Source organism: Physeter macrocephalus, chromosome 5 (genome assembly GCF_002837175.3).
Source record: "Physeter macrocephalus isolate SW-GA chromosome 5, ASM283717v5, whole genome shotgun sequence".
Classification (NCBI taxonomy): domain Eukaryota; kingdom Metazoa; phylum Chordata; class Mammalia; order Artiodactyla; family Physeteridae; genus Physeter; species Physeter macrocephalus.
This window is the reverse complement of record NC_041218.1, coordinates 28,692,011-28,719,628: the sequence shown is the minus strand read 5'-3', so window position 1 is coordinate 28,719,628 and position 27,618 is coordinate 28,692,011. Positions and strand designations below refer to the sequence as shown.

At 37.6% G+C, this 27,618-nt stretch overlaps 1 protein-coding gene across 16 annotated transcripts in view; it reads right to left on the bottom strand.

The window, feature by feature from the left end:
• CADPS2 (calcium dependent secretion activator 2) overlaps window positions 1-27,618 on the bottom strand; it is a 552,734-nt gene that overhangs the window by 144,826 nt on the left and 380,290 nt on the right. For all 16 annotated transcript variants that reach the window (XM_028489806.2, XM_055084855.1, XM_028489809.2 and 13 more), the window contains 2 exons: window positions 21,469-21,605; window positions 18,992-19,179 (listed from right to left, as the gene is read on the bottom strand). In XM_028489806.2, the coding sequence (XP_028345607.1) occupies window positions 18,992-19,179; window positions 21,469-21,605 (325 nt within the window). The remainder of the gene's footprint in view (window positions 1-18,991; window positions 19,180-21,468; window positions 21,606-27,618) is intronic.

Sequence of the window (27,618 nt, the reverse complement as noted above, 5' to 3'; positions counted from 1 at the left end):
TGATACCAAAACCAGACAAAGATGTCACAAAGAAAGAAAACTACAGGCCAATATCACTGATGAACATAGATGCAAAAATCCTCAACAAAATACTAGCAAACAGAATCCAACAGCACATTAAAACGATCATACACCATGATCAAGTGGGTTTTATTCCAGGAATGCAAGGATTCTTCAATATACGCAAATCAATCAATGTGATACACCGTATTAACAAATTGAAGGAGAAAAACCATATGATCATCTCAATAGATGCAGAGAAAGCTTTTGACAAAATTCAACACCCATTTATGATAAAAAACCCTGCAGAAAGTAGGCACAGAGGGAACTTACCTCAACATAATAAAGGCCATATATGACAAACCCACAGCCAACATCCTCCTCACTGGTGAAAAACTGAAACCATTTCCTCTAAGATCACAAACAAGACAAGGATGCCCACTCTCACCACTATTATTCAACATAGTTTTAGCCACAGCAAGCAGAGAAGAAAAAGAAATAAAAGGAATCCAAATCGGAAAAGAAGAAGTAAAGTTGTCACTGTTTGCAGATGACATGATTCCATTTACCATTGCAACAAAAAGAATAAAATATCTAGGAATAAACCTACCTAAGGAGACAAAAGACCTGTATGCAGAAAATTGTAAGACACTGATGAAAGAAATTAAAGATGATACAAATAGATGGAGAGATATACCATGTTCTTGGATTGGAAGAATCAACATTGTGAAAATGACTCTACTACCCAAAGCAATCTACAGATTCAATGCAATCCCTATCAAACTACCACTGGCATTTTTCACAGAACTAGAACAAAAAATTTCACAATTTGTATGGTCACTTCCTTCTTATCTCTACCAACATGACTCAGGATTAGCGAGGTTACCTCTAACCATCTGGTGTAAGAGTGTAATCTCCCATTTCCACAGGCCTCTGTATTACTTGCCGTTGTATATATTGCCATCGTCCAACATGTGATATATTTATTTGTTTATTGTCTGTCTCTTTGTGCTGTACTCCTAGTGCATAGAACAGTAGCTGGCATACAGTTAGTATTCAATATATAAATGCTAAAGAAATGAATGAGTGCTATATAGAATAAAAAGTATCAGTTATATACGATTATAAGAATTCATGAATTAGTAATATCACATATTATTACTTATTAGTATTAATATGGCATGAATTATTTGGAAAATTTTTATTATATAACAGTAGGAAAAATAGAAAATTTTTTGAAAAGCAAGCTAGAGCAGGAATTATAGTTAGGAATTCTGGGTAAAAAGATCTCTAACAAAAAATTAGCATGTATTTACACTTAGCAGAAAATTTTTAGTGTTTACCTGCCATTTTAATTATTAATGAAATGAATTGGTTTTAATCTCAAGAATAGTTTTCCTGAGATAGTAAAAGCAAAAATAATAATGCCTCTTTGACACTGATAAAAAGATGATGTTAAAATGTGGTTATTTAAAATTCTGACAAAGAAGACCAGTTTTCTGATTTGAATGTTAACTGGGGTTTAACTCTATGCCTATATTATTATATTATTACATTAAAGTGGTTCCAATGGGAAGGAAGTGTATGTTCGTGTACCAAGAGTTAACATTTTCATTTTTTCCTGAGGGCTGTAGTTACAGAAGTTACATGATTTTAATAAAAATAGACAGTTCTGTGAAATAAATTTAAGATATGAACAAGTTATAAAGCAGGTACACTTCTTTTAATTATAGATACTGTCAAATGAGCTATGACACAGAACTTCCTTCTGGTATTACATAATAAGCAACTGAACACCACATGCAGTTGTGTCTATGTTAATTACACTTGAAACATTCTTAAAAAACAGGATCATACAACACAACTTTCTGCCACTGATTCATACTTAATAGACTGATCTTACATCTGCCTATGGGTCATATTCTGTTTTCACAGAAACCATCACATGTGTGCACATGCACACACCCACGCACACAGAGAACACCTTTTGTGAAAGGTGGATTCCTCAAAAAAATAGTTCCTATACATATTAAGGCCTGTACAAATTAATTTTACTCAATTCCTCCATGAACTAAGGGATTTTATAATTTGTGCTATTCATCAATCTGGCATATTAGGTATTTTAAAGCAAACAGAATCCTTTCTGTATACGTGACATCTTGTCATGATTACCAATTCCTTCTGTAATGAGTACAGCATAAGCTCTAAAGTGAGGAAGATGTTCTGAAAAGACAACTCCGGAACAAGAGGGATGTACAGTATTACCCATCCATTTCCTGTGATCTCTGATGGCTTTTGGGGTAGTTCAGAGAATAGTTTCCATGAAGGGAAATGATGATTCCACTGTATTTCAAGAAAGATCTGAGAAGAGTACACAACTGGGTTGCAGAGTTGGGTATTTGAGCAGAAGAGAAAATACCAAGGAAGGGATCTGCCTAAATGTTCTGATGTGGACAAACCCAGTAACTTCACTTCCCTTGGCTCGATAGTAGACAGTTCATGTGTTTTTCAGTATCATACAACATTTCAGAGGCCCATAAGACTAATACAGACTAATTCTGGCATGTTTAACATCCATTTCATCTGGGTGAATTGACACACTCCAACAAAAAGGGTGAAACACTCCATGTATTTTTTTTTTTTGAACACCGCGAATCATGAGACCTCGTTGGAGGTTCTTAGTGCAACAGTGAGGTCTGAGAAGGCTGACAGTGAAGAAATGGGTTTAATTTGTTTTAATAGCACATCCGAGAATTATTTAATCATGGTATCTCCCTACAATTCCCACTTAAAAAGCACTATTTAGTGCTGATGAGCATTTGTTCTATTACTCAATGAAAACTATAACATCTTCTACGGTTCTTTTCTTTTTTTTTTTTTTTTTTTTTTTGTTCTACGCGGGCTTCTCACTGCTGTGGCCTCTCCCGTTGCGGAGCACAGGCTCCGGACGCGCAGGCTCAGCGGCCATGGCTCACGGGCTCGGCGGCATGTGGGATCTTCCCGGACCGGGGCATGAACCCGTGTCCCCTGCATAGGCAGGCAGACTCTCAACCACTGCACCACCAGGGAAGCCCTATGGTTATTTTCTTAATCACTTTTACCAGTGGGACAGCTTATAGATACTCGAAGGATAAATGTGCCTTTCGCTTTATAATCTCTAGGAATAGACATACCGCCTGGAACAGAGTGCTTGGGAAGTCTGTGGGTTGAATAAATACACCAGGAGTTAACATATAGAAAAGTCCTGTAAATTGATGAGATTTCCTTTACCTTCCCGCCTCATACTCCCTCCCTCTCCAAACTCCTCAGGTAGGTTTGCTTGTCCTGGCAGTTTGGTGGTTTGTGGTAAAAGATATTTTGCAAGCAATGAGTGGGCAAATGACAAAGTTCATGGTGCTTTTGAGTTTCTTATAGGCTTCTTTTCACCTGCCCTCTCTGATGAGGAATGTATAACATCTTAGCTTCCTCCAGAGAGAGTGAGAAGGGGAGAGACACTTAGAGGGTGGTATTTCTGAATTGTCAATTCTGCCTACAGCACAGCAGGTAAAAGTCACTTTGCACTTCGTGTATTTCCCACCAATATCCATTTGTGAACAGAATAAAAAAAAAAAAAGAGGAAGACACAGCACACAAAAAAATAAGAAATGGTGGAAGATGAGGGAGAAAACAATAATCTCTCATTTTTGTTCTCAAATCTATAACACCTCCTATTGTTTCAAACAAAATGATGTATCATTTGGATGGTCATATAATATATAAACAGTGTCCTTTTACTTCCTCTGAAATTTTCAAATATCCAGAAGAAGAAATTAATTCTACCCCTATACATTCATTGAAATAGAAGAAACAGATTTTCTAGGAGAAAATATCTCGGAAATGAAATTTAAAAATCATATTCTCTTTTTCCAAACCCTCCTCCCTCCTGATCCTTTCCATATTTGAATTTCCGACTGTATTCTATTTTCTTTGGAGGTTTTAGATACTTCTACAAAAAAAAAAAAAAAAAAAAAAAGGCAGGAATCTGACACTATGAAGATACGTGATCTTGTGACTTAGTTTTTGTGGTGAAGTAATGATGGACAGACAGGTCAAGGACAGGTATCAAGGTGTCTCATAACTGTCCTCTCCTGGAACCAACTAAAATCAATACTGCACAAAATTCTAGAACTCAAGAAAAATAAAATATCAAGAGGATTTTAAAAATAAAGAGAATTAAGGTTGATAGTGTTCTCTGATATAAGTATCATCTCTGCCTAATACCTAATATTATTTTTTAAAATAACTTTTTTTAAAAATTAAAGAACTATATACACATCATAATTGGGGAGGAGAATTCAGAAAAATACAAAGACAAAAGTTTTCTTAAATGCCCCAATCAGAAATAACTGGTAATAACATTTTGTAAATATAATCCAGCCTTCTTTCTATAAATCTATACATATATTGCACATTCTAATGTATAATTTGATTCTTTTAATGAAGTATAAACATTTTCTCACATCATTTAAATATTCTAATATATGCTTTTTAATGGAAGAATGATATTTCATTATATGGATGTATCATGTACTTTTAAAAAAATTTATATTGGAGTATAGCTGCTTTACAATGTTATGTCAGTTTCTGCTGTACAGCAAAGTAAGTCAGTATACAGTATGCATACGTATACATATATCCCCTCTTTTTTGGATTTTCTTCCCATTTAGGTCACCACAGAGCACTGAGTAGAGTTCCCTGTGCTATACAGTAGGTTCTCATTAGTTAACTATTTTATACATAGTAGTGTATATATGTCAATCCCAATCTCCCAGTTCATCCCACCCCCACTTTCCCCCTTGGTATCCATATGTTTGTTCTCTACATCTGTGTCTCTATTTCTGCTTTGCAAATAAGTTCATCTGTACCATATTTCTAGATTCCACATATAAGCGATATTATACGATATCACATAGAGTGACTCTGTGACTAACTTCACTCTGTATGACAGTCTTTAGCACCATAATATATTAATCCAATATTCTATTAGTAGAAATTTAGACTTTTTCCATTTTTTTCCTACCATAAACACTGCTGCAATAACCAATCTTACACTAAATATTTTTAACCCATCTCTGATTGTTTCCTTGGGGTAAATTCCTGAAAGTATATTGTTAGGTTAAATGGTACTATGGATCAAACTGTATTTCCCTAAAAGTTCATATGTTGAAGTCCCAACCCCCAATATTACTGTGTTTGGAGACAGGGCTTTCAGGAAGTACTTAAGGTGGAATGGGGTCATAGGGCTAGGACACCAATCTGATAGGATTGGTGGCTTTGTTAGAAGAGGAAGAGTAAGATCTTTTTCTCTCTCTTCTGTAAGAACACAGAGAGAAGGGAGTCATCTACAAGCTAGGAAAAGAGTCCTCCTCAAAGCCCAACCACACTGGCGCCCAGACTCTAGTCTCCAGAACTGTTAGAAAATAAATTTCTGTTGTTTAACCCACCTAGTCTATGGTATTTTGTTATGGTAGCCTGAGCTAAGACAAATGAGATGACATTTTCAGGCATTTGATACATATCACAAAACTGCTTCTTAAGAAAGCACTTACCGGCTTATACTCTGACCCACAGTGTGTGAAATTATTAATTTCCCTCTAACTTCATCAACTGTGGTCTTTATCATTTGTTATAATCATTTTCAATTTTATATATAAAAAGGGTATTTCATTGCTTCAATTTATTAATTTCTATGTTGTAAAATGGCACAATCTTGCTGGTTACATGGGGTCTTTCCACGGGCCATAAAACTCACTGCATTTAATTCATGAAGAACATGTAATCGTGAGATCTATTTATGAAGTACCCCAACATGTCACCTATAAAATTTGTAAACATATGCTCCAATGTCATTCATTTACTTACTCAACATATATTTATCGAGTACTGGCCAGGTCCTGGGGATACAATATTAGCACAACAGAAATGACTCCTTCCCTAATAGAATTTACAATAGGGAAAGGCATAAAAAAGAAAAATTAGACAGTAAGTGTACATTACATTTAAGAAGGGCGAAAGTACAAAGCTCTGATGTAGTTTGAATTTCAGGTAAGGATTCAGTTTGGGAATAGTAAAGCTGAGATGCAATGGATGAGCAGCAGTTAACCAGGGGGCACTTGAAGCAGAGGGGTTAGGGAGAGAGTCCCAGGAGGTTCTCCTTTGAGATGTCCAAATGTTTTTCTCAAAATGCAAGTTTTATCACGTGATTTCTGCTCCTATTATAGTAGACTGATGTGATACTCCAAAAGTCCCTCTTCACTACAAAACTCCTAAACACTGAATAAATTATAGCAAATACAGTTAAATGTTATGTTGTACTTATAAGAAAGTAAAAAATTCTCCCAAGAGCAGGAAAATAAAAATGAACTAGGAGCTGAAATCAAAGTAGGGGTGAATGTGAACACCAGGGCTGCCTTAAGGGCAAATGTCCATTCCAAGGAGGTTCTGTAGCTGCGTTGTTCGAGGGAATGCACCACGGGCTCAGAGACCTAATCTGCATGGGCAGCTAAATTTGAGATGACTGCAAAAAATGGGATGTTCGAATGGGCTATACTGTCAGTGAAAGGATGGGCTAGAAAATCTATATCCTTGCAAAGGAGAACAAACAAGGAAATCCGTCTGTACAACATCTATAGACTGAGTGAAAACAGTCTTTCTTGAGAATATGCACCACTTGCCTGACCTCATTAAACTGGGTACCACCTGTGCAATCGAGGAATCTCCAAGATGGAAAATAAAACAGCTCCAGTAGCACCTCCTATCACCAAGTAAAAGCAAGAGCAAATCCTTTTGGGAAGCAAGCATTCTCAACCCTGGCCTTGTAGGATTTCCACAGATTAATCCAAGTATACGTGCTTACTACAAAAACCGCTAGCAGAATAAGCAAACGGTTGACCATGGCAAAAACATCAGCAGAGACAATGGATTTATATAAACACCTAGAAATTTTAGTTATTGCAATGATCAGAATACAAAATAACTAATTATAAAAGGTCTAAGGAAACAAAAAAGGAAATAAAAGCCAAGAAAGGAATGAGAGCTACTCAGAAATTACCAAATGGATTTAAAAAAGAACCTAAGAGAATTTCTAGAACTAAAAAAATTAATAATTGAAATGAACATTTCAATGAGTAGGTTAAAAAGCAGGTGTCGTAGCTGAAGAGAGAAATGTGGAAGTAGAGCAAGGGCCAGCAAATGATAGTCTACCACCTGTCTTTGTGAATCAAATTGTATTAGAACACAAGCCACACTCATTCATTTACATACTGCCCATTTGGCTGCTTTTGCCCTACAGTAAGAGTCAAGTAGTTGTGACAGACCATATAGCCCACAAAGTCCAAAATATTTATTATGTTTACTATCTAGCGCTTTACAGAAAAAGTCTGCTGAGTCCTGAAGTAGAAGACAGAACTAAAAATATTATATAGAATGCAGCTGGAGAAATAAGTAGATAGAATATATATTAGAGACATTAAGAGATACAGAAGATAAAATGCCTAATATATGGGTAACTGGAGTTTAAGAGAGAGCGAGATTGGAGGAGAGACAATACTTAAAGAGATTACAATATTCCAGAACTGATGAAAAACATGGATCTTCATATCCCAATCAAGGTAAATTCAAAGAAATTTGCACTTACCCAATATCAGCGGACATGGATCAGAAAGCCACAAAATTCCCAAACAGAATTATTTAAAAAGAAATCCACATGTAGACATATTACTGAACAGTGAACCCACAAAACACAAAAGAACAAAATAATCCTAAAACTATTAAATCAAATCTCCCTCAAAAGAATGGCAATGAAGCCTTGTTAACCCAGGAAGTCAGAAGAAAATGGAGTACTATCTTCAAAGTTCTGAGAGAAAATAACTGTCAGCGTAGAATGTATAACAAGCAAAATTTTCTTTCAAAAATGTGAATGAAACAAAGAAATTCCAAAATTCGTTATCTATAGGTATTCCATTATATGGAATTCCAAAGAATATACTTTAGGAAAAAAGTAATTTCTAAATTGAAGCAAGTATTGAGTATAAAATAATAAAAATAATGTCTAATGTGTAAGATTAGAAAACAAATAAGGATACAGTTAAAATACCGGATAACATAAGCATGTAAGCCAGGAAGGGGGGTGACTGGAGGGAAATGTTCTAAGGTCTCTGCACTTTTCAGAAGGAGGGGAGAATTTGCTGATTAGCATAAGATTTAAAATTTTAGTCACATACATGGTAAAATCTCAAAAGGTGAAAAATGTAAATGAGGAGAAAAAAAGAAAATAAACTGGGTGAAACAAAAAGCTTAGAGACATGAGCCTAAAAGAGTCCAAAATAAAATGGTAGAAATGAATTTACTTACATCAATACACATGATAATTGTAAATGGACTAAACTAATTAAAAAACAGAAATTGTTATACTGTATAATTAAATCAGAATCTAGTGTGCTATTTATACGACACAAGAATACAGAAAGATGAAAAGTAATAATAAACATATATCAGAGAAATGCCAAAAGAAGGCTACGCTAATAACCATCTAAGTAAACTTTAATGTAAAATGCATTATTAATTATGAAAAGGGTCACTAAATCATAATAATAATTTCCATGCATCAGGAATATTTAATAATTTTAAAACTTGAATACACCTAATAAACAGTCTCAAAATACAAAGCAAAAATTTGCAGTAGAGGAAGAAACCACCACTGCCGTGGCAGCTTTCCATTCACCTTGGTCATAACCCCACAGATCAAGCAGACAAAAAACCAGTAAGAGTTTAGAAGATTTGAACCACAAAACTCCTGCTTGCCGTACCAAGCTACAGAATATACATATTTTTTCAAATGACATGAAACATTTATAATATTTAACACATAACTGGACATAAAGAAGTCTCAAGTTATGAAGAATCAGTATCATACAGATTACATTCTCTGAACACAAAGAAATTAAGTTAGAAATCAATTATCAAGAATATAACCAAAAAAAATTCACTTTCCTAGAAATTCTAAAATATAAACAACCCTGTGTCTAAGAAGAAATTATAATGGAAAGTTAGAATTACTTAGAGTGAATTTGAATGAAATACACTGTCAAAAGGCATTATGTAGCAAAAGCAGTACTTAGTGGAAATTTAACCTTAAATACTTATTTTAGAAAAGAAGAAAAGATGACTAGTAATGAGTTAAACAGCTAATTTAGGAAGGTAGAAAAAATAATCCAAGAAAGTAGAAGGATGGAATAATAAAATCGAAGACAAAGTTTAATGAAATGGTTGACTACAAAAGGGGGCACACAGGGGAACTTTTAGGGTGATAGAACTAGCACTAGGGTGGATTTGTCAAAACCCACAGAACTATAAGAATTGTACAGCAAAAAGAGTGAACTTTACTGTATACAAGCTTAAAGAAGAAAAAAAAAATTCTACATCAACTACGACACTGAGGGATCCCAGGATGGAATGCATATTGTGCAAGTGACTCTAACTGTATTTTATGACACATAACCTCACTAAATAGAGTGGGGGAAAAAAGAAGGTGTCATATTGAACTTTGGAAAACATTTTTGATTGGAAACTCTAAGGTCAATAACTAAAGGCCCTGTGCACAGTGTACTCTAGTTGGCAAATTCTGAAACTGCTTTACGTGTATACTGGGGTTGAACAAATAAGTAAATGGATGGGATGGCAGAAGCCAGATTTCTCACTGTTGAAGAAAGAAGTTATGAATAAGCAAGACTCTCTGGCTAATATGAGCTTTGTGGTATTGGACTAGAGGCGGAGACATCAGTATGAACTCATGGGTTAGTATACATACATACATACATATCACCTAGCTGTGTCCACTCAGAGGGCCTGGAAGCAATGGCATCCCAATAGCAATGAGCATATCCATCATCCTTGGTTTCTATATACCGTCCTCTAAGAAAAGGTATCAGGGATCTTTGGAGAAATGGCTGATTCTAGGGCTGAGGCAGGGAAAAAACAATATGAACTACAAGCATGTTTTAGTACCAGAGACTAAGAAAGTGCTCAAAAAAACACATCAAAGGGAGTCTGTCCGAAAGAGCTCTCAAGGGCTAAAGCTGGAACAATTTGAGCAACAAAACAAAGTAGTACTGGATTATAACCCGAAGTGTAAAGTAACTATACATGAACCCATATTGATATAAACAAGTGGTTGACTAAATACACAGGGGGCAAGAGACAAATCTTCACTGCAGAAGAATTCCAACTTACTATATGTAGCTAGTCCTCCCTCCAGGAAGTAGGGTTTAATTCCCCTCTCTCTCTTCTTGAGTACGGACTTAGTGACCTATATCCAAAAAATAGCACATGGAGACAACAAAACAATATCTTTACAGTGGAGAAAGCTGGCAAACACTACCTTAACTAAGTGATCAAGGTTAACATGACCAGCTATGTCTTGTAGATATCATGTGCTCCCAGAAAGGATGAGATGAGAGGGTATTTCATTTCTTCAAAAACCTGTAGCCCCAGTCTAATCGTGAAAACGTCAGAGAAACCCAAATTGAGGGACCTTTGACAAAATATTTGGCCAGTACTCCTCTAAACTGTCAAGGTCATGAAAAACAAGGAGGAGAGACTGAGAAACTGCCACAGATCAGAAGAGACTTGAGGACTGAATGTAATGTGGTATCCCGAGTTGGACCTTGGAAAAGAAAAGAGGACATTTAAAAAAAAAGAAACAACAACAAAAAAAAACCCCCAATGGACTGGTGAAATCCAAATAAGGCCTCGTGGTTAGTTAAGAGTAATGTGCCAATATTAGTCTTCCAGTTTTGACAAATGTGCTGTAGGAATGTATGACATTATGATGTATGTAACTTAGACTAACCTGAAGTACAGAAACTCTCTGTACCACCTTTGCAATTTTTCTGTATATCTAAAATTATTCTAAAATCAAAAAGTTTATTTTTTCAAAAAATTAATGAAATGGAAAACATAGAAGCAATAGAGTTCAACAAAGCCAAAAATTGCTTCTTTGGACAGACCAATACATTTCGCAAACCTCTGATAAGATGGCTTGAGGGGGAAAGAGAGAGAGAAGGTAAAAATAAACACCGTTAGAATGTACAGGGAAGATATTTACAGGCAGGAAAAAAAGTATAAAAAGAACAATTTGAATAACTTAATATCCATAAATTTGAAAACTTTGATGAAATGCACTATTTCCCAGAAAATCATAACCTGACAAAATTCACTCAGGAAATAAATGGAAAACCTGATAGTTCTTTAACTATAAAATAAACTGATGCAGTGGTTAAAAATCTTTTCACAAATAGGTCCCTAAGGCCAGATGGTTTTGTTTTCCTATTTTTTGATGTAACTTTTATTTTTTGGAATAGGAAAAATATTTCTTTCTTTCTTTATACTGATGTATAGTTGATTTATAATATTGTATTAGTTCCAGGTGTATAATATAGTGATTTGATGTTTTTATGGATAATACTCCATTTAAAGTTATTATAAAAGATTGGCTATATTCTTGCTGTTATACGTTATATACTTATATCTGGTTTATTTTATACCTACTGGTTTGTACCTCTCCCAGATGGTTTTAAATTGGGTTACTGATAAACCTTTCGAATCTCAAACAGAACAAGTGGGAAAACTCCCCAACTCATTTTATATGGCTACAATACCTTGGCTACCAATCCTGACAAAAACAGTATGAGAAGGAAAAATAATAGGCCAATCTCGTGCCTGTTTAGATCAACACAGATCTAAAAGTACCAAACTGACTGGCAACAGTAATGGTAAATGGTTCAGATGTATATATATAGCTTTTGGGTTTTGTTTGATTGTTTTTATGCAACAGTATCACATACTGTGTTCTTTAAAAATTTTAGTATGTTGGAAAACTACATGGAGATACAATGCAAGACCCCAAACTCCTTTCCACACTTTAGACGCTAAGAGGCTTTAAAGGTCCCAAGCCGAAGAAAAGCTACACCAGAAAAGTAGCTCTTGCTTCTGTTCACTGTTAACTTGATCTATATCCAAAGTCACACTGAAAAATCCCTTTGCTTTATCTCTTCCTCAGTGATTTACCTTCAGTAGGCTCTTTTGTGCATTGTTTCAGAAAAAACCAGGAGTTGTTTGCTGTGCATGAATGGTGTGGAAGGAAAAGAGAGAAGATTGATTAGGTGACCTTAGTAACCGTTCCCCCCAACTTGCAGCCTGGCAACTTACTTACTCTGGATGATGGGATACTTGGCTCCTGCTTCCGGCTGTGTCTATGCTGCTGCCCCATTAGGCCCACAATGCTTTCCAGCAACACGAGGGGCTGGGACAGAAGGGGGGTGATCTCAGAACCTCCCCATGGCTCCTTCTAATGCTTATGGGTGGCAGTTGAAGTGAGACACCTATTCAATGCTTTTCCAGTCTCATCTCCCTGCTTGAGACTTGTGTAAATTGTGCTGTAGTAACACCACTATCAAGTTCACCTTTGCACTGTCAGTCTTTTACAGAGCAATTCCCCAAAGCTTATTTAACTACCATACCATATGTAAAATGTCACTGCTTGATATTTACGTGATATTTTTATCATTTACAAAGTGCTTACATAATCGTATTTGACCTATTCAGGAACCTCATCAGGTAGGCAGCATCGATGATATTACTCACAAGGAACAGGTTGGGAAACTGAGGCTCAGGACCAACTGCTCCCAATGAAATAGCTCAAAAGTGGGGGAACCTCGGCAGGAAGACAGTTGTGCTGACTCCTAGCTCCGTGCTATTTCCAACTTAGTGAGCCTCTACCCACATCGCTCACTTTCTGTTTTTGCCTTATTTTAAAGAGCATAATTATCTTTAGTATTGAATTCCAGCTTGAGTAGGGGTAGATATTTCTGTTTGAAAGTTTGATTGAGGTGGATTTGGGTTGTACTATAGTTTCTGATAGAATCAAAAACGGTTCCTCAGTGTATATTTAAAAGGCCCTCATTGGTAACTTATCTCTTCCACCTCTGCACACATATCACCTGGGATAAAATCTGTCAGGTTAGCCACACCGTGTAAATTTCACCTTGCGATGACATTTTATCTGGTTGCTCCCCTGTCCCAGAAGTCTCTAGATTCACAATGGGTGTGATACCTAGACTTAATTTCTCTAAGTCATATATCAAAGACTAGAATTAAGGGCTTTCCTGGTGGCGCACTGGTTGAGAGTCCGCCTGCCGATGCAGGGGACACGGGTTCGTGCCCCGGTCCAGGAAGATCCCACATGCCGCGGAGCGGCTGGGCCCGTGAGCCATGGCCGCCGAGCCTGCGTGTCCGGAGCCTGTGCTCCACAATGGGAGAGGCCACAACAGTGAGAGGCCCGCGTACCGCAAAAAAAAAAAAAAAAAAAGACTAGAATTAAGAACTGGTAATGAAAATTCTTGATGAGCCTATTTGATGCAGTCTTCTATGATGTGACTCAAAATATGCATCCTTGTCTCCAAAATGAGAGAAAGGAAGTTGAGGCATGATTTCTGAAGTGATAGGTAAGAGGAAATGTTATGATCTCTGAAGATGGAGGTATTGTGATATGATGATTTGACTGATTCCCGTGAAGGTTGCCTATTACTCTGTGATATGATCTGGAATCCACAGAAAGTAGGGATTACTTTCCATATAAATTATAGTCACGTTGTACTCCCTGTACCCTGTATTCGAACGCTCGCACAGCTGAGCTGGCTTTTGCCGGGTGTGTAGCAGCTCTAAGATGGCCCTGCTAGACCGTACAAGAGTCAGCGACTCCACTGCATCCCTTACATTAAACAGGGACATAAAAGCCATTTTGTGTTGCTGCTTTAGTTTCTCCACCCTCAGCCTGACTCACAAAACCAAGATGTCTAACCATGCACATCAACCTGGAACTTTGCCCTACAGGCATCGTCTCTGAAAGTCTCTTTTCTCCTCGCTGACAGTCCTGAGCTGCGCTAACCCTGAGTGCGGGGCTGTGTTCTTCACGGCCGTCCGTGGCTAGCATCCTGCACGAGTGGGTCAGTTTCTGTCCTTGACTCACTTTTCTCTTTCTTCCTCGGTCTTAGTACCAGCCAGACCTTTTCTGTTTAACTCTATTCTTTTACTCCTGAAACACTCAGAGTGCTATTCAGAGACGCTGTGTCTGCAGGGAAGGCACACGCCTAAGCGCGCTCAGCGCCATGTGACACGATGGGCTCCTGGAAACGGTTCAGATCCAGACAGCACTGCTGTCCTTCGCGTCCATCCATAACAAAAGGCAGTCTTCTTTTCTTTTGAATTTTTGACAGAGGCGGTTCAGGTAATGAGCAAAACGACTCTTTGAGTGTGTGTCTTGACAGATGGAAAGATGATCTTAACAAGAGAATACGGCAAACACTGTAGAAAAGTCAGACTTGACATTGACAGTATTTTTAACGGAAGTCTGTGTAAATATCAGATGCCACAGACAGGGATGAGAGAAGCTTATTTTCACAAGGGGAGGTTGCTAAAACCCAGACTATACTATTAGCAAAGAAATTAAGAATATAATTACTTACACACTGAAATATTTCCACTGAGCAACTACCTATTTTTCACGTTTTTCCTCCTCTTACGATTTACATGCTTGTGGCTGGCTGACAAAGGGAAACATACTAGAATAATGACTAATCAATACTGATAGAGTATTTTATAATTATCCAGGACCTTCACCTTAATATTTCCCCTTTTCCATATGAGAACGCCCATTTCAGAAATGTTAAGTGATTTGCCCAACATGGGTCAGCTTGCAAATTTCAGAGCCAAGATGCAAATAGAGATCTTTTGCCTCTTTTAATTCTTTCATTGAGACAGCACGACATCTCTGAGTGACATCTGTTAGACTCTAAACATTATAGGAAACATTATGCCTTTTGGGTTATCTTGGAATATTTCTACCCTAACTGAAGTTCAAATTTCCCTAAAACCTATACTCCTTCCTTTCTTTTATTCTTAAGTTACATATAACCTAAATGCTGAATCAGAGACTGACTCAAACTTCTATTCTTTTTTTTTTAAAGATTTTTTTAAAATTTATTTTTATTTTATTTATTTTATTTTTGGCTGCATTGGGTCTTCATTGCTGCACACGGGCTTTCTCTAGTTGCGGTGCGCGGGCTTCTCATTGCGGTGGCTTCTCTTGTTGCGGAACACGGGCTCTAGGCGCGCAGGGTTCAGTAGTTGTGGCTCGCGGGCTCTAGAGCGCGGGCTCAGTAGTTGTGGCGCACAGGCTTAGTTGCTCCGTGGCATGTGGGATCTTCCCAGACCGGGGCTCGAACTCGTGTCCCCTGCATTGGCAGGAGGATTCTTAACCACTGCGCCACCAGGGAAGCCCCAAATTTCTATTCTAAAGCACCACCCAGAGATACCTTCATAGGTATATATTTTAACCTGGAAAATGAATTTAATGTGTAATATTAAATATAATATATGCACGAACATATAAACATACCTTACATTGTATTTTACAGTGTACCACCATAAGGAAAACAATAGTTTACAGAATAGAAGTAACTATGGCAACCTACAGGTTCAAATCAGGCTGCCTCCCAGGTGGTGGCAGCAGCTCCCAGTGGCCTCAGTAACTTTCCATTAAAATGTGTCTCAAATACATACATTTTGGGGGCACATAAGCTGAATTTTCCACTTAATGTTCTCAATTTAATTCTACCTTTCTGTGTTAATGACTAAAATAATCTGATCATACAGGGCTCTCTGGGTTTGTCTGTTCCACTGTAACCTTCTTATCCTCTTGCATTTCAGAGTGTTGCCTAACACTGGGGGGCCGAGCTTTTGATATCCACTGGTCAGGAGGAATTAAGACAGTGCCCGGAGAGATAAGAGACAGTTTCTACTATTGTACAACAGCCCCTCACTTTGACTATCAAAGGTTAGCCATCTGGTTATCCTCACGGTCCCCTGCTTGCCCTGCCACCTCACCCAACAGCCCCCCCTCCAAAGTTTGCTGAGTGGGGAGGGTTTAGCTTGGGGTAATAGGAAAAGTGACTAAACTCTGTAACATTCCCCTAATTTCCAAGTAAGGCTGAGTTCCATAATGAGGTGAAAATCTGAAGAGATTCTGAGATTAGGATCAGTCTTACTTTATTGTAGGATGAGAAAAGGCAGCAGTGGGGACTTCAGCAAGTACTTATTCTACACCCACAATATGCAAGGCACTGTGTTAAGGTTTACAGAGGATAACAGGGGAATGAGAAGTCGTTTTTGCTTTTAAAATATGATCTAGTGCAGTAGAAGCAGGCGTGCACGTGTGCGAGTGTGTGTGTGCATACAAGTATACAGGATAAAGTTTATAGCTACAAGTAAAAGGTTTGTAGTATTTGCTTGAGTTAACAGAAGTCTTCTTAGAGGAATCTTGTGATATCTGACTGTTTAAAAACTTGAAAAAAGAAACCTTACAGGGAGGATAAACAGGTTGTCTGGGGTAAAGATTATGTAGTGAAGAATACCAGGACTTCAAACGAGGTAGATAGAACATGATGATATCGGAAAAACCTGATACTTGTAATTTATTTTTAATTTACTAATGAAACGAGAATCACCAAAGGGTTTTGCAAAGGAGTATGGTAAAAGTTAGCCTGTAATTTTGAAGGTGATTGCTAGACTAATGTGGGGAGGAAAAAGCAGTAGAGAGATGAATAAAGGTAGATAAGCAAGAAAAAATAAAGGCCAGAATTAGGGTAGACACAACAGAAATGCTAAAAGACAAATCTGAGGAGTACTGTAAAGACAGAATATTGACACTGGCAACAAAATAGGGCTAGGAGGTAAAAGGAAAAGATAAATGAAAGATGAATGGCCATTACTGGAATTGATATTAATACAAATAACAAAGTCATTCATTCATTCATCAAGTATTTACTGAACACTTACTTTGTGCCTGAGTGTTACTTCTTGTCAGGCACTCTGCTAGGAGCTCAGAGAGTTACAGGAGCGCGTTTCATGAGACGATGGATTTAGTTTTTCTTTTTTTTTTCTCCGTACGCCGGCGTCTCTCACTGTTGTGGCCTCTCCTGCTGCGGAGCACAGGCTCCGGACGCGCAGGCTCAGCGGCCATGGCTCACGGGCCCAGCCGCTCCGCGGCATGTGGGATCTTCCCGGACCGGGGCACGAACCCGTGTCCCCTGCATCGGCAGGCAGACTCAACCACTGCGCCACCAGGGAAGCCCCGGATTTAGTTTTAAATGTGGAGAGTTTAAGGCATCAGCATAAGATTCAAGCTGCCAGTTGTAGATGGAGATCTGTAGCTTAGGAGGATAATTGGGTTGGAATTATCTGTATGAAGAGAGGTCATACTTGAAGCTGTGGAAAGTGGCAAGATCACCAACACAGAATTTTTCACTGAAGGAGAAAAAAATTCTCAGAAACAAGAGAGCAAGTTCAAGAACAGACGTGAGAAAATGCCGCACTTGGGGTCACAAACTATGAGCAAAGAGACGGCCAAAACAAAATGAAGATAACAGAATAAAATAAAAAGAGGAGTGCTGAGGGCTTCCCTGGTGGCGCAGTGGTTGAGGGTCCACCTGCCGATGCAGGGGACACGGGTTCGTGCCCAGGTCTGGGAGGATCCCACATGCCGCGGAGCGGCTGGGCCCGTGAGCCATGGCCGCTGAGCCTGCGCGTCCGGAGCCTGTGCTCTGCAACGGGAGAGGCCACAACAGTGAGAGGCCCGCGTACCGCAAAAAAAAAAAAAAAAAAAAAAAAAAGAGGAGCGCTGAGATAGCCGCATCAGGGAAAATGAGCAGCATTCCCAGAAGCACGGGGTCTTGGATATTCCACAGCGTCAACTTTCCCATGAGAGTAAGGAGGGTGGGGCTGGAGAAGGCAATCCATTTCCAGCAGCCTCACCGGCACGTGAGGAGCTGGGGGCCGAACAGGGGAAATGGTGAGAGGAGTCTGGTGGGGAGGAGAAAGAGAACAATGGAGAGGTAGCTTGACGGGATAATAATACTTAAGACAATGTAAACTAGCCCTTAACATTTTTTTGACCACTCACAAGCCAGGCACTGTTCTAAGTGCTTGATACACACGAATGCATTTAATCCCTATCACAACTTATGATCCGAGAGAGATACTATCTTATGTCTTACAGATGGAGAAATAGAGACAGAACTCGATGAAGAAACTTGCCCTACCTCACCTACTTAGCAAGTATTACCGCTCTGTTATGTTGTGCGGCTAGATGAAGCTTAGGCTTGTGGGAAGAAAGGAAATATAAAGAGGAGGAGATGGAATTAATGGGTGAGGCAAGGTACAAAGGGGATGAGATAAAGGGTATCTCCTTTATGGGAGGAGCCCCACCTAGCAGAGGTTCCCTGGAACAAGTTTGGGAGGAGAGAGGAAGCAAGGTGGAGAGATTTTTAAGGTCAGAAATGCATCGTTGCGGGGGCCTGCATTAGGTGATATTTTGCCCTTTTGGTAAAACAATGGGTGAGGTCACTGGCTTAGAGTGCTAAAAGGGGATACTTGTTCCTCAAGTGTGGATTAGGGAAGGGGCTGGGAGGCGACTCTACATAAACCCATTATTTATCTCGCTTTATCGATGAACACTTGTTCCACAGCAGAAAAGCAAGAATCATTAGGTATACACAAACCCTACCCAGACATCCACATGCATTACAACAGAAATACAGATGACACTTAAGCTGGGCAGACCCTAATACTAGGTGGTACATAAGTACTAAAAGGCGACTTCTAATCTCATAGATTCTCTCTCTCTCTGTTTCAAGTGGCTTTAATGGCAAAAAGAAACATAAAGTGCAGCCCACCTAAATCACCGGCATATTGATGTACATTTTTCCTTGGTGGGTTTTTTTTTTCCTCCTGCAAGAAGCGTTTGCTATTTAAAATCTGTTACTAGGTGATAATAGCATTCTTCTCTCTTCCCAAGTCACCCCTCCACATTTCACTGTGTGTTTGCAAGTAAAAATACCTGTTGCCATGCACATGAGAGGCGCAGAACGCAAAGCTGTAATGAAGCAGGGTTGGGTCAATGACAGCACCGTTTTCTGAATGCTCCATCAGTTCTGTAAGGTAGCAGAGGTGTCTGTAACAGCCCCTCACGCCATAACGGGCACAGTACTCATCCAACACAAAGACTTGGCCAGGGCTAAACCACCCCTGCAAAAGGAAGAACAGAAATATATATATATATATAGATAGATAGATATTTTTTTTCTTTTTCTGTACCAGGATTTGCTTTTCTGTAGGCACTGTTAGGCATTATAAGCAGAAGCTGCGTTACAGTGTCTTTTGACAATATTTTTAAAATTAGTAGTATGTTTCCTATTGTTCTCTAAAGAGCGAATGTCATCAGTTTTGGAACTGATGTGGGCCACTGACAACGTGAAACCATCCTGTCTTTATTGCCACAGTGAGGCATGGGCAACCTGTTCTCCACTGTCACTCACAATTAGTCAAATTTATTCACAGCATCTAAACTGTCAGTCACAAAGAATGACATTACAAAAAACTTCAATCTCTATATGAATCAATTAAAAAGAGAACGGTAAAGCAGACATGATAACTGAAATTGCCTAGTTTCTAAAAGCATTTTATAAAGTGAACTAAGAGAATTTCAGTAAGTCTAGAGGTGGTAAACAATGTACTATTGGGGTATTTAAGTATTGGGGATATTGTTCTCATTCTATTGTCTTTCTATGACCAACACAACAAAGTTAATATTTTACAGCAGTAGTTGCTGGCTCTCTTGAAATGAGATGTTAGGATGGGTATGTATGCTTGGCTAACAAGAGAGGGCCAGGTTAGGTAGAGCTGGTTTATAAAATATTTCAGTGGATTATATGGATTAATTTAAGACAAAAAAGAGAAAGAAGGGGGAATGGAGAGTTTTCAAAGGGGGCAGCATAATTGTGCAAGAGAAGGAAAAGAATAGTGAGAAATACAGAAAGATGAGACGGCAATAAAAAATAACGAAAAAGGAAGAGGAGAAAAAAGAAAACCAGAATACTACTTACTGTGGTGATAGTATAGGCACTGTACCAGACATACTATGTATATATTTAATATTTAGAACCATCATGCATAGTAGTTACTATGACTCCACGTTACAGATACAGAAACTAAAGTTCAGAGGTAATCAGTGAACTGCTCAAGACCACAGTGCAAATCCGCTGCTGAGCCATGATTTACATCCAGGGTCATCTTGCGCTCAAACACTCTTTCTAATCACACCTACCCTCTAGGTGCAGTTGAAGACACACTGTAGTGTTCTCCTCACACTTCATATGGCACGTGAGGTCATCCACATAATAAGAACGACTTTTGACAGTTCAGGAACTAACCCCACAGAGTGGAATCTAAGAGGAAAGTGTTCTTACTAATGATCAGTCTATGTGTGCTTGTCCACAGAAAGATACATTAGGGTTTCGTGATGACTTGTTTTACTCTCCATGTAATTGTAAAGTTTGGGCTGGATCGGGTTTAAGCTACACAATTACATGTTGAATAACAGGTACTTAAAAAAGATTCCATAAATGAATTAATGAACCATCAGCGTGATCATGGCAATAAAGTGTTTAATTTCTTCCTGTCTACTGAAACATCTCTGATGAGCTGAGAGCACATCCTGTCTAAAATCTTATTTTAAAGAGAGTGTAACTTTACTGCATGCAGCTACCATGTTCAGTAGCCAACAGACTAAGTGGTGATAGAAATGGGGATATTCCAGCTGTAGAAATTCCAGAGGAACTGCCATGAACAAAAATCCTCGGATTTAAAGGTACATACGATTTTTAGGCTATAGTTTAATGCCCACATTCTAAGGAGTCAAGCATTCCTTCTAAATGTAAATTATACTTTGTATCCCGAATTTTGGCTGGTTTAAACACAAAGTAGCAGTTTAGCTACTCGATTTAATGCCTTTTTTTTTTAAGGAAATTCAAATTATCTTTGGAGGGTTAGATGAAACTAAAACTTTCCTCTGTTACATACAGCCCCTGTCATCATATTATTTATCGCACTGTTTCTTTTCCCTGTCACTTAGATTGTCTTTCTAGGAATAAAAGAGAGACATGAACAGTATCACCATTAGGTGAGCAGAATTTAAACCTTAAAATGTCTGTACAGGTGTTAGTAAATCCTATCACAGAGGTTTTTTATCTTTAGTAAAGGCTTCTATTTTCATTCCACCTTCTCCAGAGGGACTGAGAAACCACAGTTCAGAGTCTGTTCGAGTCCCTTCTCCTGTCTATTGAGTGGCACAGCAGTGGTCTTCAAGTGTATAATTTTCAAATTGGGAAGCAATCGATTGGAATCCTTTATCCCTAACTCCAACAATAGTTATTAAATGAGTCAGGGATAAAAGGCCGCTTCATAACAAGTATTTCTCACTTTTAAAAATCTTTCACTCTAACCTACAGGGGACGAGATAGACAGATTTGTACTAACCAAGCAAGAATAGGAATCGTTCAGTCTGTGATCCAAAGTCTGCCTCTGGAGTATTCTAAAAAGGAAGGCGTGGTCAAGCTTGCAGGGATTCGCAGAAATAAACTCATCCATACCATGTTTCTGAAAACGGTCTGCATCTGTAAATTCAGAAAGGCATGTACAATACATTTATTTTTCTGGTTTAATAATAGGCAAATGCAGTTTCTGAACGACACAAAATGTATGTCTCATGATAACAGATGACTACTTTCCATTACGTAAAATATGATGCCACGAATTCAGCATATAACCATAAAATGCAACATTTTTTGGAGCCTAAATAAAAATGACAGGGAAAAATCTGCCGATCATTTGGAATGAGGAAATTCTATTCACATACAAAGCTACTTCAAATATCCATCACAGAAATAATCTTTTTTCCCCCCAATTTAAGAAAACTTGATGCATTTGAAGTATACATTTACTGAAGGAACTGCCTGGAAAAGAACCCGGGCCTATTTATAAAAAAAACCGACAACGATGGCTAGAAGCCTGCTTTCCAAATGGCAAACTAGGGCAGAAATGAACATACTAGCTTCAGCTGGATCACTTCCAGTCTTTTTTTTGTAGGGAGCTTTTAATGGGACCAACTTTAATGTAGAAATGGCAATGAATGCTCTCAGGCTTCAAGTTTAAGAGACATGAAAAAGGGAGCATCATGTTTGTGCAAATATGCAGACAAAGCACAACGTCCCAAATGGCACTTCAATCGAGCCCAAATTTATTGTTCTTTACAGATTGCATCTTTCAACGCCTATAGACCCTGCGGGTTTATCAAAAGGCAAGCTTTTATGATTGCTTTCATTAATGGTATGTTTTGTCAACGTCTTCAATGTGAGTTATTTACTAAGGAGAGAGAGAGAGAGAGCCACACACCACCCGAAAGGAGTGCTGGGGTGTTACTACATTAGCTCCGTTAGAGATGTCGCGCATTTTGGGCAAGCCATCAGTTATCAAGATAAAAGTGGGCTCTCCTCACAGTGGTAGAGCTGAGGCTCCATTGTTCCTTAAAATTCACGGAGAGATCTCATTATTGGTCATCACAAGAAGCAGAGTTCTAAATGTAAGCTAAATGTAGTTTTTAAAAACCTATATGGTCCAACCCTAAAACTGCAAAGGAAAGGAGACAAAAGCTTATTGATTAAACCCAATTATAGAGTCAGGCTCATAATAAAACTCAATATTGATCTGTGGACATGATGCTAACATAATCAGTCACATTTAGATATTTAGCCCAGATCATATTGATCCATGTCAAGTTCAACTTTCAGCCATATTTGTGGACGGAAGAACTATATAATTCAAGCTGAAGGGTCTTCAGAATCACATGTAAAAAGAAAAGATACACAAACTAATTTATATCTCACATCAGTGACAGATATCAAGAGGTGAATGCAGCAAGCAAACAATGAATGGCCATTCATCAATGATGTAAGGTATACTGTTATGGTCCACGGAGAAAGTAGCATATGTATTCTTTTGCATTTAGTAATTACTTACCTGAATGGTTAAATACATTACATGTGGTAATTAGTGTTAGTTGCATGAACACTAAACTGCTTTTCCTGAACTGAGAAATGAGATAATCCAACTTCTCCTGTATTTTATTCTTATGTCTGATAGTCTTTTAATATAAAGTATATGATAATGTGAAATAATATCAAATGTTGAGGAAGAATATTGAAAAATGCAAGGCATACATTTTATAAAATCAGAAGATTTTGTATTTTAAAGAATTTATCTTAGAATCTTCATCTCTCCATTTATTTGAGTACAAAAATCTTTTAGTATCACCTTTATGAAATTAAATTACTAGTTTTATAAAACATCTGCTGAATTTTACGCATTATTTCTTTCACCAGAGAAGGTCAAAACAAGAAGTTAAAAATAACACCCATTAATGGTTTATGTGTTGAGCACAGGATATGCAATAAACTTCAGAGAAAAAAATCCATAATTCTCCTTTTACTATAAAGGTTTGTAGAAGCAAATTCTTATTTTAAAATAATGGGTATACAGGCTTTAAATAAGAAACACAAGTTTCTGAAAAAAACTGAGTCTATAGTTCATTTCCATAATTAAATCATATTTTCAAAAATAAAGGTACTTTATGAATTATCTTCCTTATGAAATATAACTCAAAACCATATATTACTGAATGTAGGAAACCTTTCCAAATCACACACCTAAAAGGAAAATTACTTTTCTAGCAAATACTACTACTGATAAAAATAATATTTATGATAGCAATTTAAGTCACAAACATAGAATGTATATTGACGGTGAAAAAACATACAGGCAAACAAACCCACTAAAATTTTTATTAAAAACAGCAACAACAACCTACAATGTCTTCAGGGCTGTAAATTCTATGAAAGCGGAATGTACTTTCTATGTCATCTGATCAGCACAATTCAAAATATTTTATGTAAATAAACTTCACCATGCACTATTTTACCATTAGTTTCCATGAATTTATGAATAAAAATAAATTAGAAAGGCAACAGTTTTGATCTCCCTGTGTGGGCAACCTTTCATTTTAGAATTCTCTCATGAACTAAAGTAAAATAGGAAAACAATTATCATTAAAATAGCTAGTGTCGGGCTTCCCTGGTGGCGCAGTGGTTGCGCATCCGCCTGCCGATGCAGGGGAACCGGGTTCGTGCCCCGGTCTGGGAGGATCCCACATGCCGCGGAGCGGCTGGGCCCGTGAGCCATGGCCGCTGGGCCTGCGCGTCCGGAGCCTGTGCTCCGCAACGGGAGAGGCCACAGCAGAGGGAGGCCCGCATACCACAAAAAAAAAAAAAAAAAAAGCTAGTGTCTTATTTTTATAAAAGAATATTTTCATATAGTTTTCTCTTGGCATAACATGTCTTTATTAACTGTGAGGGTAACACAGAGTTATCATCTGGGTCAAATGGAAAACATGCTTTCAATCAATTACATAACCAAATCCAAGGCTTGGAGACTTGCTTTAAAACTGAGTTATACTCGATCATCTTCAATTCATGTTCATCATAACACAAAATTATGGTGATGAGTCTTAAACAGAAAATTATTCATGGCACTAATCAAATGTTCAATGACAACTTAGTTCAGTTTCAGTTTGTCTTCTGAAACAATATAAGGAAATCATCGAAAGAAACCAACAAGATCAGAGCTAAAACAATGTACTGTAAAACTGTCATATATTGTGATGATTAACCTGTGGACTAAGTACAGATGTTGGACATGACAAATAAGGGTACTGGTGGAGAGTTTCTATGGTAACAGTTGGATACATGCTTCAGAGTCTTTAGGTAGTACTGTCACCAGGTGTGGTAAAAGTGGATGGAATAAAACCCAAATTGAGAAGGATTACTATTGTCTATAGATTTAAGAAATTATAGAGGCTTTATTCAAACGGGACCTGAAAATTTAAGTTTTTCATTAGGGTAATAGCTATTGGAAGTCAAGAGAAAAGAATAATAAGCAGGTTCACAGTATCAATTTAAACAGTTAACAACAATGACTTGAAAATAGCTAGCACAGAAAACCATGTGAGGTCTACTAGCAAGCTGGCAGGTCCCACTGTGGTGGGAGGGCTATTTGGTGGGCACCACAGCCAGCTCCTATGTGCTCAGGAACCCAAATCCCAGGAAGGGCACCTAAGACAGAAATCAGAATGTGAGAAGGGTAAAAATTAACTGAAATGTTTCTCTTTCCTTTGCAACTAATTCTAAGGATGCTGCATGATTCTTTTCTTTCCTTTCCTTCCCTTCCCTTCCCTCCCCTTTCTTTCTTTCTTTCTTTCTTTTTTTTTTCTTGCTGTTCCTGGTGGTGTGAGAGACTAGGGATATAAAAGGGAAAGGGGAAGAAAAAGAGAGTTGGAGGAAGGGGCAAGAACAAGACGGCACCGTAGAAGAGGAGGCCATTTATCAGCCTTCTGAGACCATGCAGGTGCTTGGTCCCAGGCCTGGGAGTCCAGTACCAAAAAGACTAAGAAGACAGTGCTGCTAGCTAAGAGCCTGTCTTCTCTGCAAAACCTTGAGCTAAACTAAGCAGCAAATGAACCTGTGAAATACAATAACTTGTTTTAAAATTATCCTATGTTTAGGAGTTTGCCTGTAGCTGCATTTACCACTACCCACCCCAATTAGATTTTCCTTTTACCACCAACTCTCACTGAGCTTGAAAATTTACAGCAAGTTAAAAGTGGCACAGAGAAGTACCACTTCTCTTTTTAGATCACCCATATAGCCTTCAATAGGAAAAGTTTAATGTTTTAAAACTTTATGCAGATTATCTTGTTGGTATGTTCACGTACATATGGTTTATGCTGAAGACCTAACAGGAAACGTTGGTAGATATATTCATGAGGGGTCTGTTCATGCCTCTATTATTGACCCAAATAATTTCTTAGCTTGTTTTGGTTAACTGATTAAAAATGAATGTATGGATTTACACATCTTACTTTCTGCAGCAAATAACAAATAAATAATACTTTTATATGATGACAATTTTAATCAACACATACAGACCTATAATCATAGGCAAAGTACACAGATATTCAACATTTATTTGAAATAATATATTCAGTAAAAAGTGGGATATACTTTACTGATGAAGGGTGAAATTTAACTTATTAGATCAATCAGGAGAATTAGCTTATACAGTTAAATAAGTTTACAGTCTGATTTAAGAATTTTTTAAAAGTTTGGCTAAAATTAAAAAGAAGGTAAGTACTCTGGTTCATTTTTGACATTTATTATTGAAAGTCAACTAGTACTGTGTTGTATTGTATTATGTAACACACACATTATATGTGTGAGAGGAAAATGAAAAAAAAAAGGTGCTTGCACAGTATTTTGTTTGGGGACAGAAAAGAAGGACAGTTTAACTAAACAACGTCTATCCATCTGGCAAGAGGCAGACTGAAGCAGAAAAACTCAACAGTACTCCCCCAACCTCACTCCAATTCACCTTTTTCCTTAGAATTTCTGTAGATCTTGAAAGTCAAAGAAATATGGATGTAGACTAGATACACTTACTGGATAAATCTATAAATACACACCATTATATATACTTTTTAAAAGATAATAAGGTTGTCTCCTAATAAGTTAGATTTCATAAATTTATTATTTTGATCTGACTATCCCTAACAATTTGGTATGCTTGAATTTTAAAATGAGCTTTGCTTTTTAAAGTTATAACATAGATTGTAGAAATTCAGGCAAGACACGCAATGAATTTACAACCAATCACTCCAATTAAATGCATCCACTGTAAATATTTTAGGTATCATTCTACATATATTTAAAAATCTTTTTTAATAGAGTGAAAATAGCATCACATATATAATTTAGCATTTTTCTACTAAACATTACAGAGAATTTCTTGTATGCTATTGTTAACACCTTCTTAGCCATTTCCTTTATGCCCACATGAATGATAGATATTAGTTTGTTTCTACTTTCCTATTGTGGAAAAAATAAACATTACTGTTTCATAAATGGTAAAGTTAATGTAAATATCCCAGGTTTGCCTAGAAAGCAGTATCATGATACTGTAAACAAGATCATGATATTACTTTAAAAAATCCTATCATTACATGACAAACTAGAACAACAAATTTCACAATTTGTATGGAAACACAAAAGACCCTGAATAGGCAAAGCAATCTTGAGAAAGAAAAATGGAGCTGGAGGAATCAGGTTCCCTGACTTCAGGCTATACTACAAAGCTACAGTCATCAAGACAGTATGGTACTGGCACAAAAACAGTAATATAGCTCAATGGAACAGGACAGAAAGCCCAGAGATAAACCCACGCACATATGGTCATGTTATCTTTGATAAAGGAGGTGAGAATATACAGTGGAGAAAAGACAGCCTCTTCAATAAGTGGTGCTGGGAAAACTGGACAGCTACATGTAAAAGAATGAAATTAGAACACTCCTTAACACCATATACAAAAGTAAACTCAAAATGGATTAAAGACCTACATGTAAGGCCAGACACTATCAAACTTAGAGGAAAACCTAGAAACAACACTCTATGACATAAATCACAGCAAGATCCTTTTTGACCCACCTCCTAGAGAAATGGAAATAAAAACAAAAATAAACAAATA